The 15,717-nt window shown below is 43.7% G+C and overlaps 1 protein-coding gene across 2 annotated transcripts; it reads right to left on the reverse strand.

The window, feature by feature from the left end:
* Nucleotides 1-394: 394 nt before the first annotated feature.
* zgpat (zinc finger, CCCH-type with G patch domain) lies at nt 395-14,606 on the reverse strand. Of its 2 annotated transcripts, XM_084333067.1 has the most exons (8): nt 14,471-14,606; nt 13,923-14,044; nt 13,153-13,800; nt 10,587-10,720; nt 5,700-5,861; nt 3,103-3,225; nt 1,685-2,120; nt 395-1,256 (listed from the first exon to the last, which is right to left on the reverse strand). In XM_084333067.1, exons 3-8 carry the CDS (start codon nt 13,740-13,742, stop codon nt 1,118-1,120), a joined length of 1,584 nt encoding a protein of 527 aa, XP_084189193.1. In that variant the 5' UTR covers nt 13,743-13,800; nt 13,923-14,044; nt 14,471-14,606; the 3' UTR covers nt 395-1,117. The 2 variants fall into 2 exon arrangements, with proteins under 2 accessions (XP_084189193.1, XP_084189194.1); XM_084333068.1 differs by lacking the exon at nt 13,923-14,044.
* Nucleotides 14,607-15,717: the final 1,111 nt, after the last annotated feature.

The raw sequence follows: 15,717 nt of genomic DNA on the forward strand, positions 1-15,717 counted from the left end.
CAGTAATTCTAAACATACTCACTGGTCTTATTTATGGTGTTTGCTGGGATTACAGGCTACACCACAGTATGCAGTATCCTAATTGCACTGTGCTACCTTCAAATTAGGTACTGCTCATAACTGTAAGGCAATTGTGTCAGTCCTCACAGGACCTTATGATAACCACACCAATCACACCCATACTCGCACAGAGCCCAAATACACAACTTCAACCTTTCCCGTTAAGGAACTGAAAAGAGCAGCGGAAAGATCAAACCTTCCATCTGGTTCTGGAGATGGAATCACTCGACACCCACTACCCATGGACAACAACGGTGTTTACTCAGACACACCCCTCCCGTGTTCATTATTTAATAGAGAAGACTATAGCTGTGACTCCAAAGACACTGCATGAGGTGGAGGGAGGCGGGGGTGAAGGTAAGGGCCTAATTTCAAATCTCTCCTAACTCCTGAGGAGACTATTCTAAACTGTCAGGAAATAAAAGTCAAGGTGGCCCACAGTCGCATCAAAGCACATTCTGACATAAAAACCTGTACAAGTTTCACTAAGAAAACAAACTATGAAAATATCAGAGCTGGAGGGGAAAACATTGTTCCATTTTTACACTGGAGGCTTTAGTTGTACATGGTGTGTATTTACAAAAGGAAAATATACAGTATGATCTGAAAACAGTTAAAACGATGCAAATGACAATCAACTGGGGGTAAACAACTACATTACAGAGGAAAAAGGTTAATGGCACTGTTGAGAACTCCAGGACAAGCACTTGAAACAGAACAAAAATAATTTAAGAAGTAGCTCTTGTGGAAAATATCAGAAACATAGTGGGAGAATAATCCGACTTGCACAAATTCATCTATAGCCCCAAAATCACAATGACAATATACAGCATATTGCCAGAAGAGGCGAATCATAAAAAGTAATGTGTAAAAAGAAAAATATATAAATGTACAGCATATTGCCAGAAGAGGCGAATCATAAAAGATAATGTGTAAAAAGAAATATATATAAATGTACAGCAAACTTTCCAACGACAGGCAAAGGGTGAAGAGTTTATTTCAGGCAACAGTGTCTCCCCCTACGCCCCCCATTGTCTCTGTTGGGAGAGCAACAGGTTTAGAATTCTGTCATCTTCTTGTGTGTGTCGGCCTTCCTGTGCTCCTTCAGGACGGAGAGCTCCTGGGCCTTCTGCTGAACCAGCAACATGCGCGCGGCAGACAACTTCTCCTCCAGGTGGTTCACCATGGTTACATCCCTGCAGACGCCCAGGACAGAGGTTAGGGCCTTAAACACACACATGGGGGAAATGTTCCTTTAGCTAAGTTTGCTGAAATAAACCCACAAAGGGCCGGGGCTCTTCTTAAAGGGATAGTGCCCTTTTTTCTTTTTGTAACAAGACTAATTCTGACGAAATACAAACTGAAAAAGCGCTCGCGTCATTGTATTCGTTTTTGTCCCCACAGCTTCCTGTTTCACAACATAGTTGACAATATACTTTTTCAGTTATTGCTTTGATATTATTTTTCAGAGACACACTTCACGTCCCCATTGACGTCCACCCAAGCAGTGCTAACCTCTGAAAGATGATAATAACATTTTAACTGTTCCCTTCCGTTCTATCCTGTTAAAGATTAGACGACATATAGGCAAAGGCGACAATAACACCTCCTCTCCAGTACTGACCTCCCCGAGCGTCTGCTGAGTGACTCCGTCAGCCTCTGGATCTCTCTCTCCGTCTGGGCCACCCTCTCCGCGGCCTGGAACAGCTTCACGTTCAGGGTCCTCTTGGTGCCCCCGCCCCCCTTGTACGCCTCCGCCCCGGCCCCTCGCGACGACGCGGCAGGGGAGGGGTTTCCCGCGGCACCCCCTGCCTCGCGCTCGCCCGCTCGCCCATCTCCAAGCTTACGGTTTAGGAAGTCGAAGATGTTATGGCGCCCCCCGGAGGCGTTGGCCCGAGGCTTTCTGCTCCTCTTTTTCCGAGCCACCTGGGCGCCGTCTTTGGACATCTTGCTCTGTGTCCGTCTTGGGATGAGCTCTGCACACTCGTCCAGAGACTTACCTTTGGGAAGCACCACCGCCATCACTGGCTCTACGCGGCCCGACTGGGTCTTGCCCAGACCTGGAACAACAAAAGGGGTTGAATGAGGTTACTGGTAAGAGATATGAACATTTTAAGATGCATTCGCTTATGTCCATCCTTTTAGAGTGCAATAGCCCTTATTGTTTCAGGTTATTTCCTGCTGCGCGCCTCAATAAACTTGAGCACAGTCTGGAATGATTTACAAAGAGACTAACAGTTAAATGACAATAACACTATGTAACAAACCATCAAATACACTCACAGCACACACATCCACACGCACACACTCACTTTAAACAAACAACTCACTGCAGCACCCACTTTAGACACTTAACACACTTTATATTTATTGGTAAAGAATTTGCACTACAACTCATACCGCATCACACCTTACTGTAAATTGTACCAAAATTGTACCTCATCCCCTTTCTGCATTGTACTGTATATTGTATTGTAACTCAGTTACTTTTCTACTCTGCATTGTATATTGTATATATGTACATTGAACACTTTTGTCTACGTACTTGACTTCTATTTTATACTTATCTATTTTTATCTAGCACAATCTCTGGAGCAAAACAGAAAGAAGCATTTTATATAAAAGTAGTCTGTATTTTTGTATGACAACTAATAAAGAAACTTGAACTCCTTTTTCTACCTTCTATGTAGGGAAAAGCGCTGCGACTCGGCACTGGTGTTCTAGCTCTCAAAACTCTGTGACTAAAATTAAATAATAAATACCATATAAATACGTTACTATACTATGACCTCCTCGGGATGTCATTCAATCTCTGTGGGTGTTTCATAGTAACAAAATGTAATAATTTTTTTGGAAGCAAGAATACCAGCATTCCAAGTCTTCATTCTTATGGGCAGCCTCTCCTTGTTGCACCAGCAGCATAATATGTACCTTTTTAGCATGTATTTAATGAGGAATGGAAATAATAATTGCATGCTGAGAGGATATCATGTAATTGACTGGACGGCCTAACATGTGTTCATGCTTCATACTTGCACTTACCTTTCCCATATTCATAACCCATTTTGAGCATGAGTTTGGAGCCGATGCCTCTGGTATGCATTTCCCAGCCACCAAACTCACTCTTCAGTAGAGCCGTGGACTCCTCAGTGACAGAGTCCAGAACTGTAGGGCAAGAGGGGAGAAGAAATTGACAAATCAGCATTTACAGACCACAGATAATGTTTTCCCACACCAAGCAGGACTGCCTCCATGGGCTATGCAAGTTGTGGTCGGTCCTCCCTCCCTCCCTCCCTCCCTCCCTCCCTCACGATCTGACAGGGATGCTCACTCACTCACTGACGATCTGACAGGGACACTCACTCACTCACTGACGATCTGACAGGGACACTCACTCAGTCACAGACTATCTGACAGGGACGCTCACTCACTCACTCACAGACTATCTGACAGGGACGCTCACTCACTCACTCAGACTATCTGACAGGGATGCTCACTCACTCACTCACTCACTCACAGACTATCTGACAGGAACGCTCACTCACTCAGACTATCTGACAGGGATGCTCACTCACTCACTCACTCACTCAGTCACAGACTATCTGACAGGGATGCTCACTCAATCACTCAGTCACAGACTATCTGACAGGGATGCTCACTCACTCACTCACTCACTCACTCACTCACTCACTCTCTGACAGGGACGCTCACTCACTCACAGACTATCTGACAGGGATGCTCACTCACTCACTCACTCACTCAGTCACAGACTATCTGACAGGGATGCTCACTCAATCACTCACTCACAGACTATCTGACAGGGATGCTCACTCACTCACTCACTCACTCACTCACTCTCTGACAGGGACACTCACTCACTATCTGACAGAGACGCTCACTCAATCACTTTTGTCAGACACACATGCAGGTACCGCTGTCACAGTGGGTCTGTCTGCACAGTTTCATGCTTGTTTTGTTTGTTTTTCACATTTTAGAGCAGAATCTACTAAATGATGCATCTTACACTTAAATTGCTAAACAAGAATTAGGACGCTGTGGTTCAGATTAAATCAGGAGAGTTAAATGAGGATGCTATGGTTCTGGTTAAATAAGGAGGGTTACAATTAGGACGCTGTGGTTCTGGTTAAATCAGGAGGGTTAAAATGAGGACACTGTGGTTTCTTGAATGATGCTACACTGTGAAGTTTGTAGTTTTGAAAAGCAGAAGCAGGAGGTTATTATCCCATAAAATAGCTCGCGAACAAAGCCTAGGATTATGATTATGTGAATAAATAGCGGTGGGCAGAAAATAGAAATCATCCCCCTCCGGTCACTATAAGTGAAAGTACAGATAGGGTCTATGTCAGTGACTTTTTCCTGTCCGATTTCTCCATTGACTTCTGTAGAAAAATGAAACAGTCACTGAAATGGAGGGTACAGGGTAGTGATAGACTGATTAACCGGGCTGATATTTGACATTTTGAGATAATCGGCATAGGACAATTCCTGAGCTCACAAGACCAATAAACCAAAACATGTCTGCAGACGCATCTTGCACTTGTGTGCTTGCTTCTCTCTCCCTCTGTGTGTGTGTCTGCTTCAACACACCAAGCTAACTTAGCACAGTGTTTAATGAGATAATAGTGAATGCGTGGGACAGAATCTCGGTCACATTGCTGTCACCTCTAATGTTAATCACCTGGTAGATGCTGTGAGTAGGCTGTGAAATTAGTCATTTAAAATATGTGTCCTGCAGAGACAGAGTGCAGATCTACTTAAGCAAACAGAGACAAGGTAGACAACGTAACACTCAGAGGTCAACTACATAATACTGTGTTTGAGTATTCTGATGGGAGAGTCCACCTGGCTTTGTTAGCAGGAACCCACTACCACCACACTACCAAGGGTTAACTGTGTCTAATGTGGTAGTGAAAGGTTAACCTTCTGTAGTGTGGTAGTGGTGTTAAGGGTCGCAGACTTCAGATATTAAATATAACCAAAATACAACCAAATATTAAACATAACTTTATTTAAGTTTATGTTCATTTATCCAGTTACATTTTGTCCCCTAAAATGAGGGGTTATGTATAAAAAGGGCTACAATTACTACACGGTTCTGCAGATATGGATGTGAACACCAAGTTAAAGCTGAGAGTCTGCACTTTAACCTCATAGTCATTGTTCCATTTCAAATCCAACGTGCTGGAGAACAGAACCACAACAACAACACAAGGTTTCACTAGATTCAGACTTACTGTATATATCTAAATAACTATAAAATCACAATATTTTGGCCATATCACTCAGCCAAGCTAAAAACGATCTGTCTCAAGAAATGTCTTGGTGACTGAGCACATGTCACATATTGCCCGTCGTTCCGTGATACAAATTTAGCATGTCTGAGATCAATCAAAACATGACTCCAAGTATTAATATCCGCACTCGGATAGATAATCATCTAACAAATATGAATGTACACATTCATCACGTTCGGAAGCACAGAGTAGTTCCTTGTTCATCAAAAGTGTGGCTACTTGTTCCGAATCCAATTCGGGACTGCAAACCCACTGTGACAAACAGACCATCGTGACACCTACCTCTGACTAAACCCACTGTGACAAACAGACTGTGACACCTACCTCTGGCGTAAGCCATATCCCCGTCTTCTAAGTCGTCGTCGTCCTCATCAGAGGAGGGAAGGGGGTCTTCTCTCATGGGGGGGATGACTCCATCGGCCTCCACCACAGCGTCTTTCAGCAGGACTGAGTCGAACTTCACTGTGTAGAAGCCACTGTCAATATCTACATGGGGAGAAAACAACTGAGATTGTTATGACCACCAAATTACAGTGTAATACAAGTATAACTGATCTGCATACAGTGTTTAGCCAATACAGAATGGAAAAACGTACAGTGTATTGAAATTCAAAACTGTATAAACTATTCTCCTTCTCTTCCCTGGGTCTTTTTCTCTTTTTCTCTCGGTTTAACTGGTGGTGTGGTATGGCTACTGCTATTAGCATGATTAAGGCTCATTTTCATTGTTTATGACCAAGTTGTATAGTGTACATATACATATATATATAATTTTTATACTAACTACAATTGAAATTAAGAAATGTAGTCATAATTTGGAGATTTATAAAAGATACATTTCAATAAAGCTCTTGATGTTTTCGAGTAGCAGTTACCGTCCTCTCACCAGACTGCAACATACACAGTATTGTGTTTACATGGTATTGTCATATACATAGTAATATTGTAATGAAATACAGGCTTGTGTTCTTGTGGCTGCATGGTCTATGTCTGACTGTTATGTTTATGTTTGATGAATGGTCATACTCCTGTTCTTAAAGGAGCGACTGCTGATGCTGCGATATCTTGGAACTAGCTAGCTAATCAGTGTAGTAATACACATTCGTTCTTCAAGAACCAAAATAGTTCCAAGATATTGTGTCGGGACTATTGTATTTTGTTGAATGGTTAAAACCGTTGTTTGCATGCACTTTAAATCATAAATCAGTATCCATTAGTGAGTTTAAATATTTAATAGCCAACCATTTCACCACAGTCTGCAGTAGTTTTGAATTATTTCAAATAGTTTTAATTTATTGACTTTTCCGTTTCCTATATTGTTTTTGTATTTATTATGTATTGTATTTCTCAATGTCATGGTGAATGATCTTTCCAGATTTCTTGTTACCGGTCCCTATCTGAAGCTGCCCGGCTTGCTCTGAACACGACCTGAACTTCCACTACGGGACTCAGGAAAGACAACTAATGGCTAGCTACACGTCTGCTACACGTCTGTTACACGTCTGTTACACCACTGGCAGGTATTTCATACCATTTATTGATCTGAACTATCCCTGGTAGTGTGGTCTCCTTCTGTGTTTACTTAGTGTACAGGCTGGGGAAACAAATTTCCTCTGAGGACAAGGAAGGATAAGTCTTGATCAATCAGGCAATCTGTGGTATCTATAATAGCCAGCATAAGCTCATACCCTGACAACGAGAAACATGAATGTGATCGCTGGTATATGCCAACATTTGTTGTTGGGTTTTTGCGTCACATCTATTTCCCACAGTAATAATAACAATGTACACAGGAATATCTGTGATGGGGATATGAAGATACCTTATCCTGACTACGACCTCAACCACAATATTAGCTAGCATCCATCCTGTCCCTGTCTCTCTGTGAGTGGATGTCTCGAGTGATAGTGTGTTGATATATACAGGTATACAGCCAGCCATGGTCCTGCCCCCGTTGGGCCCGTCAAGGTGGTGTGATGGTCAAGGTGGTGTGATCTTCCCTGCACCGTCCTTGATGTGGCAAACAGCGTCGACAGCATTTCTAGCTCAAACCGGATCCAACTACCACAGGCCGCAGGCGCGATGGATCTTCTCTACGTCACCCTCAGTTACCGGCATCTAACCTGCCCGCTCTACTTCAACTGGATCCATCTAACCTGCCCGCTCTACTTCAACTGGATCCATCTAACCTGCCCACTCTACTTCAACTGGATCCATCTAACCAGGCCCGCTCTACTTCAACTGGATCCATCTAACCTGCCCGCTCTACTTCAACTGGATCCATCTAACCTGCCCGCTCTACTTCAACTGGATCCATCTAACCATGCCCGCTCTACTTCAACTGGATCCATCTAACCAGGCCCGCTCTACTTCAACTGGATCCATCTAACCTGCCCGCTCTACTTCAACTGGATCCATCTAACCTGCCCGCTCTACTTCAACTGGATCCATCTAACCTGCCCACTCTACTTCAACTGGATCCATCTAACCTGCCCACTCTACTTCAACTGGATCCATCTAACCTGCCCGCTCTACTTCAACTGGATCCATCTAACCTGCCCACTCTACTTCAACTGGATCCATCTAACCTGCCCGCTCTACTTCAACTGGATCCATCTAACCTGCCCGCTCTACTTCAACTGGATCCATCTAACCTGCCTGCTCTACTTCAACTGGATCCATCTAACCACGCCCGCTCTACTTCAACTGGATCCATCTAACCATGCCCGCTCTACTTCAACTGGATCCATCTAACCTGCCCGCTCTACTTCAACTGGATCCATCTAACCAGGCCCGCTCTACTTCAACTGGATCCATCTAACCTGCCTGCTCTACTTCAACTGGATCCATCTAACCAGGCCCGCTCTACTTCAACTGGATCCATCTAACCTGCCTGCTCTACTTCAACTGGATCCATCCAACCATGCCCGCTCTACTTCAACTGGATCCATCTAACCAGGCCCGCTCTACTTCAACTGGATCCATCTAACCTGCCTGCTCTACTTCAACTGGATCCATCTAACCTGCCCGCTCTACTTCAACTGGATCCATCTAACCAGGCCTGCTCTACTTCAACTGGATGCATCTAACCACGCCCGCTCTACTTCAACTGGATCCATCTAACCTGCCCGCTCTACTTCAACTGGATCCATCTAACCACGCCTGCTCTACTTAAACTGGATCCATCTAACCATGCCGCGTGAATGCCTTCTACAACGCTGTTCCAGTTCTGCGTTGCCGTTTTGCACTCTGATTGGCCGAGCGCGCGCATGCTAGGGGTGGACGGTATAAACGGTATACGGTATAAACGGTATGAATTTGCTCTACGGTATGGATTTTGACTATACCGTGTAACCGGTAGAGCAGCTCTAAAATAGCAATGACGTCATGTAACCACAGCGAGACTATTTCACTCGCATTTGCCCCTAAAAATAGATAGAATTAGTCATAGATAATAGATATGTGCGAACTGTAAAAAGTTATTTAGGAGGCTTCGCACAGTGGGCGTGCCAGCCCCTACCGCACTCATGTAAACACGGGTCTAGTGGGACGGGACACGGGAGGACGGCGGCGTCTCCCTGAGCTAGCGTTAGCTTAGCTACCGTTACAAAATGACCCAGTCAACTATTCACTTTTAGTTTAATACATGATGAGGCATTGTCTAACCGAACGGTATCTAGTCGGCCAGCTACCGATAGCTCCTGACATCAACAAACGCTCCACAAAGTCTAGTAGAGACGTGTATGCTACCTGTTAGCTCACGTTAGCGCAAGTTAGTTCACCGTTCAAAACGAAATGTCCCATTGAACTAAATAATTCACTGAGGCGTTGTATTAACGTTATATATCCGGCTAGCAGTAGCTACAGATAGCTCCTGATATCAATGTCTTATAACACTGATTCGATGCGTATTCGAGCTGAGGGCTTGTTGAGCACAGTTAAGTAACGTTATACCAATAGGGTCCAGGTGCAGCGCCGGAGAATCCTGGCCGTAGCTGGAGGCTACTAGAGTACACACAGACAGTGGAGCTTGTTGCGTGGTGGCGATGTCTCGCAGATAATACAAGTCTAATTATATAATATATATATTTTATAAAAAAATATATATATATATATAAAATAAAATAAAAAATGTTTTTATCAAAAACGATGATACCGTGATATATACCGTTACCGCCTATGCTTCAAATTATACCGTGATATAAATTTTAGACCATACCGTCCACCCCTAGCGCATGCGCATGAGCCGCAACGCGCTCCTCAGCCAGCTCCTCAGCCAGGCTCCGCTTAAGGCAATTTATACAAATGGAAGTATTGATTACGCCGTAACGAATCATTAAAAAAATATACCCTTAACTGGAATATGTTGTACCTTTACACATATGTTGGATTATGTAATTGGTTTGTCATGACAAACCAATAAAAAAATCGTGAATTAACCGGTGGCTACAACAACACACAGTAACTACATGCATCATTGTTTACAACTGGACACGGACGCGTTAAACTAACCTAAAGTTAGTTGTTCACCAACAATCTACAGACAAACAAACACAGAACCGGACTGTTATATTAAAATAATTGATTGCTGTTTAACGCGTCCGTGTCCAGTCCGGATCCATCTAACCACGCCCGCTCTACTTCAACTGGATCAATCTAACCAGGCCCGCTCTACTTCAACTGGATCCGAGCGGTTCTCCTCCCCCTGGGGAATATGACTGAGACTTTTAGCCTTTATGTTATTTTCATACCAGCGCTCGTATTCCTATGCTTTTTTTCAAATGTACTTTAGATACTATTGCTACCATGTATGTATGTATATGTGTTTCATTACATGTATATAAACATACATACTAATTATTTGCCTGTTCTATTCTCCATCCATCTATCATCCATAGCAACACTATATTATCACCAACATCCTGTTGAACAGCCCATCTGAGGTTTCTCTCCTCCACTGTGGTGCTTTTCCCCCCTATTGCTAGATTTTAGTCGTTCCTCATCTTCATTGGGGAAAGTCTGGGAGTGTTGCATATATGGATTTTATGGTGTTTTTTGTTCTGGATCTACTGTGATGTTTCTTCTTGACTTGAAAAGCCCATGGGGGCAATTCCATGCGATCTTGGGCTATACAAATAAATTAGATTTGATTAAAGTCAATGTGCCTGTAAGAAATACATTCAATGTGCAGCTACATATCAGATTAGGAACCTTTTATTTTGGCTGGGTACCAGATGCCGTCCTCGTGTCGGGCCAAGCAGGACGAGCCATCTTGCAGATTAGTGAGGTCTGCCTCCAGGAACTCTCTCAGCTCTGAGACGTACACCACCTCACCGTGGGAGAACCTGTGAGGAATGGCCAATATCTCATAAAATGCTCTATAAAAAAAGGAATTAAGATTCCAAGTATGTTGAAAACACTCAAGGAAATAAGGTGTTTGACATGTTTCCCATTGTTCCATAAGTTTGACATGAAAAACGATGTGGAATCCATGTAACTTGCCTATGCAGATGTGTTTGCATTGATTAAATGAGGAAACATCCATAGCCTACAATAACGAAGATCAAAATGTCAGGGAATTTAAACGTTGGGATTCAAATAATTTCCCAGCCTTGTGCTTATGGTGTCACACTGTCTTCCAACTTTTTGTCCTCTGCTGCGTGTCCTCACTGACTTCATTGACTATTGCCCTCCAGCCCCTGGAGCTGGTCAGGAAGGCCAGTAACGTGGTAGGGCGTAGGGGTGGAGCTGGACTCTCTAGCGGTGGTGGTGGAGAGGAGGAGCCTTGCTAAGCTCCATGCCATCAGGGACAACCCCTCCCACGCACGATACACAGACTTGGCTGACAGGAGGAGCATGTTCAGTGCTAGACTAACACTCTCTAGATGTAGCACTGAACGGCACAGGAAGTCCTTCATTCCAACAGCCATCAGACTATACAATGCATCACTGTGCCTCACTGCATCACTGAGCACGGGGTGACAGTTACCATCTTCCTGGACTTTTACTTTTAAAACTACATTGTTCAATATTACACTTACTGTACACTTACTGTAGACTTCTGTATATTTTATACTAGAATGTATATACATAATGTTGTGAAGGATCAGATTAAACCGAATATATATATTTATTTATGGATATATATTTAATAGTATTTGTATATCGTTTGATATCCCCTGTATATTCCTTGTACAATATGCACTGAATATCCCTTTAGTCTACTAAACAGCCCATAATAGTTTCATTCTACCATTGGACGAGAACCTGGCGCCAGCAGCCATACCCCTAGGTTCAAGTTCAATCGTGCCGCCCAACATGTCGTGGCAAGCCCGGTTCCGCGTAGGAATACGTCTGGCGAAATACGAATGGTACTATTTGTTCACAGCGCATATATATATGGCGCAAGTAAAGTAGAACTTTCTTTTAGTCCATTAGTTCTTTACCCTCCAACCGAGTAACAGACGCGAAGCCTCACCCACGACGCACGTGTGGTGCAGTAAGGCCTACTTGGCCTCAGAATAGGCATCGAGATATCGTGTGGATTAATAGTTGAATTGTCATAGTTTGGCACTATACCGTCGAGTTGGACGTATTTCTATTAAGCTAATAATAGTCTATTATGTATGGTGCATCGTCGGTTACGGTTAGAGTTATAAAGTGAGCAGCACCCCCATCGTTCCTGACGTTATCTGGAGTCTTAACCAGGCTGGGCAGACCACTAGTGGTGCTTGCATCCGAGGAGCTCCGGGCCAGGACGAGGAGACCTGTACATTGGATTACTTTACCCGGACGACGGCGAGCCTTCCACGGCTTGGATTATGCTTTGGGTGCTTTGATTATTCCATGGATAACGGCCAACACTGCTGAGTGTTGGAACTACCCCCCGGAGAGGAGTCCAGGTGAGACGGCGCTCTACACCAGTGAGGTCGCCTCACGTCTCTCCGTTGTGGACCGGCAGCTACCGTCCACCAGAGGGTCCAGCTGTATTCATCTGCGGACCGAGGTTCTGTGGGCACCGTGTTCAAGACTTTGAATTCTCCCAAGAAATCGTCGGCCAGATGGGATACCGCCAGCGGCTCTTCTAACCCCCCCTCCTACTGTCTTACAACCAGCGGGACCCCCCCCCCCCCCCTTAGTGTATCCAGCTATAATCATTTAAGTACCATCGCTATAGTTCCCTAAAGAACCGGGTTGTATACTTACTCCCTGCGTAACCAGAGATTGGACATTCAATGTTGATTTACCTACGAATACTCATTTGCCATACAAGTGCATTTCAAATCATAAGTGTCAACAAGTGAACGTTGTATATACCTTTTGCTATATTAAATATTCGATTTGTACATTTGTGTGGACTTCGTTTCATCAGGTGGGAAAGTGTTCATCATATCTATATCATGTACTGGATGGCCAGAAGTTAAAGTACAAGAGGTAGTGGTTTAATAATACCATACTTAACAATACAGTCAGGGAATTGTACCCCTCAGTTACACATAACATAGGAAATGTGAATACCGGACCGTATTTTATTATTATCATCTTATTCTTAGGCTTATTTTATTCTTTGGCAATTTTTTTGTTATTCTTATTCGTGATTTTGTTCTGTCTACCGAAATGTTTACTGTGAGCGATTTGTAGTGCCAAATTGCCCTCGGGATGATTATAGTATTTCTATTCTATTTCTATTCTATTCTAACCCCTTCATCAAACCACGGCTTACAAGGCCCTAACGTTGGCAGACTTTTCAGAACAGAGAGGGAACAAGACACTTTACCTGCAGTTATCCAGGAAGCGACATTTGTCCTCCAGGAAGTACGGGCAGGGCTTCATGGACTTATGGGTGGGGTAGACGTACAGGACCCTCGCTTGTGCCTCATCCCCATCTGGAGGCTCAGTCCCCACAACCATGGCATTGTGATACGCTAGTGTCCCCCAATTTGTCCGGTAGGGTGCTCTCACTTTGGTACCACTGAGTGAGTCATCTCTTTCTTCCTCCTCCTCCTCCTCCTCCTCAAACTTCTCATTCTCCTCTTCTCTCGTGCTGCTCCCAGAAAACTCCCCCAGCTCAGAGTAGAAAGCAGCAAGATCGTTGTCCAAGCTACCGTTCACTGCGCTTGTGGCAGGTGGTGTTTCTGAGGCTTCTGGCAGAAGCCCGTTGCTCTCCTCGAGGCTCGCGAGGAGCTGGCTCTTTTTGACCGACATCAAGCTGCCCTCTGTGAGCTCTATCAGCTGACAAAGGTCCTCTTTCAGTTTGACCAGGTCCGCCTGCTGAGAGGGGTCCAGGCCCGCAGACAGGGCCAACTCCACCTGCTGCAGCTGGGCGCTGTAGGCCGCTATGGCCGCCTCTAGTGGTTCTACATCCATGGGAGACTGTGTGGTCAGGTCAGCAAGTCACTGCTTGTCAATCTCTTAAGAGTTAGAGCTAGAGGGACAAGGGACAAGAGATTAGTTGTGGCATGTAGAAGAGGAAATAATATACCAGCCAGTAGCCAATTTCTTTATGTAGTCAAATTGACTGATAGCAGGATGAATTCATGTTTGTACCTGGCGATGTCACTAGCATGCTGTCGTTATATCTCTGTGGTTTAGTCAGTCAAGTCAAGTCAGATGTAGTATTTGTAGAACCCATTACATGTCTCAATGGGCTCACAAAGGTACAACACCCCCTGGATTAACACACAAAAGAAGATGAGGAAAACATGTATATAAAATGTTTAAATAAAACATTTTAAAACCACCGAAAATGGGAGAAACCTTACAGAGGCATATCAATGACCCTCCCCCCAACTAACGTTGAAGTAGACCAACAGCTGGTAGGTATATTTAGTGTTAGTCTAGCTAACTAAGTTAGCCAAGTCAGCTCAAAAAGTAAATTAAGTAACGTTAAAAAAAAGGGCTCTCAGAGTACATGCCAGCCAACTAACAGTTAGTATCAGTATAATATCGCAAACAGCTAAGGTTAACTTGACTAGTTATACTAGACTACCAATTCCTTACTAGCCACCCAGCTAATCTATTGTAGCCTTCCGTTAGCTAGCGTTAGCTATCCAATTGATTGATTGTGCAAAACAACACTTTATTATGTTAGCTACCTTCATGGCTGCTTGGGTTACTGCCTGATCAACGCATCGTCGAAAAAATACATTACAGACCCAAACAGGTTTGATATGAAATCAAAGGTGTAACATTAACGTTGGCTAGGTTAGCAAAGAGCTGTCTGACTTCTGTGTGAACTGTAACCTGGATGTAGTTCCTTATCCTCTCGCTCTGTGTGATAACATTTACACCGCCAGATGGGGGTGTTTCTCTATCCACGCATGGCCCATCTCTCTCTCTCTCTCTCTCTCTCTCTCTCTCTCTGTATTTCTCTGAGGCATCAGAATCAGAAATCAGAAAGGTCTTTAATGCCAAATAGTTTTCACATACAAGGAATTTTGCTTTGGTCGTTTTCGGTGCGACATTAACGGACATACATTAACAGACAGACAATACAATAAAGAGGTGAAGTTAAATGTAATTAAATATTCAACTAAGAATATAATATAATATTTATGAAATAAAATATAGGCCAGGGCTGTACTGTAAATAAAGAGGTAGAATAAAATAAAATGGGATGTAAACTAAATTAAATATGGCACAATAAAATATAGTACAATTATATAGTAAAAAAAAGAATAATAATAAGAATAGGCCAGGGCTGTACAACTGTGGTCAAGTATATACACTAATTAGAATGAAATAACAATATGGGGTGGGATAATTAGCAGGGCTGTGCAATTGGGCAGTTATGTGCAAAGAGTATGAATCAGCGAAGTATGAACAAGTATGTTTTGATTGGTTATGCAAGTATATAGTCCAGTAGGGGTGTGTTAATGTACACAGTGGGGGGTGTCAGTGAGGGTCCCGAGCCTTGTTGATGAGGCTCACTGCAGAGGAGAAGAAACTGTTCTTGTGGCGTGAGGTTTTGGCCCTGATGGACCGCAGCCTCCTGCCAGAGGGGAGTGTCTCAAACAGGTTGTGACCGGGGTGGTAGCGGTTGGCCATATAATCTTACCTGCACGCTTCAGGGTTCTGGAGGCGTACAGGTCCTGGAGAGATGGCAGATTGCAGCTGATCACCTTCTCAGCAGAGTGGATGAGCACTGGAGCACCACAGCCAGCTCTCTGTATTTCTCAGTTTTTCACCCAATCCCCATTCTCATGCCTTGTGAAAGAGATTTGTGAGAATTGCTACTTTTTCTGATCACCTTACCACTGTCTCCAAATCCAAACATTATGACATTAACATTCTTCAGACCCGTCACGTTGTATCTAAATCTGGAATGATGTTTATTCCAAAT

The sequence above is a fragment of the Notolepis coatsorum genome, assembly GCF_963971535.1.
Source record: "Notolepis coatsorum genome assembly, chromosome: 17".
In the NCBI taxonomy this organism is placed as follows: Eukaryota; Metazoa; Chordata; class Actinopteri; order Aulopiformes; family Paralepididae; genus Notolepis; species Notolepis coatsorum.

What these genes read in the sequence shown, in the direction of transcription:
- zgpat (XM_084333068.1), bottom strand. Translation starts at nt 13,742, where the DNA reads ATGGATGTAGAACCACTAGAGGCGGCCATAGCGGCCTACAGCGCCCAG. An exon ending in GGATATGGCTTACGCCAGAG is followed by an intron (nt 3,226 to 5,699) that starts GTAGGTGTCACA and finishes CTTGCCCTACAG; the next exon opens with TTCTGGACTCTGTCACTGAG. An exon ending in GGGTTATGAATATGGGAAAG is followed by an intron (nt 2,121 to 3,102) that starts GTAAGTGCAAGT and finishes TTGTTGTTCCAG; the next exon opens with GTCTGGGCAAGACCCAGTCG.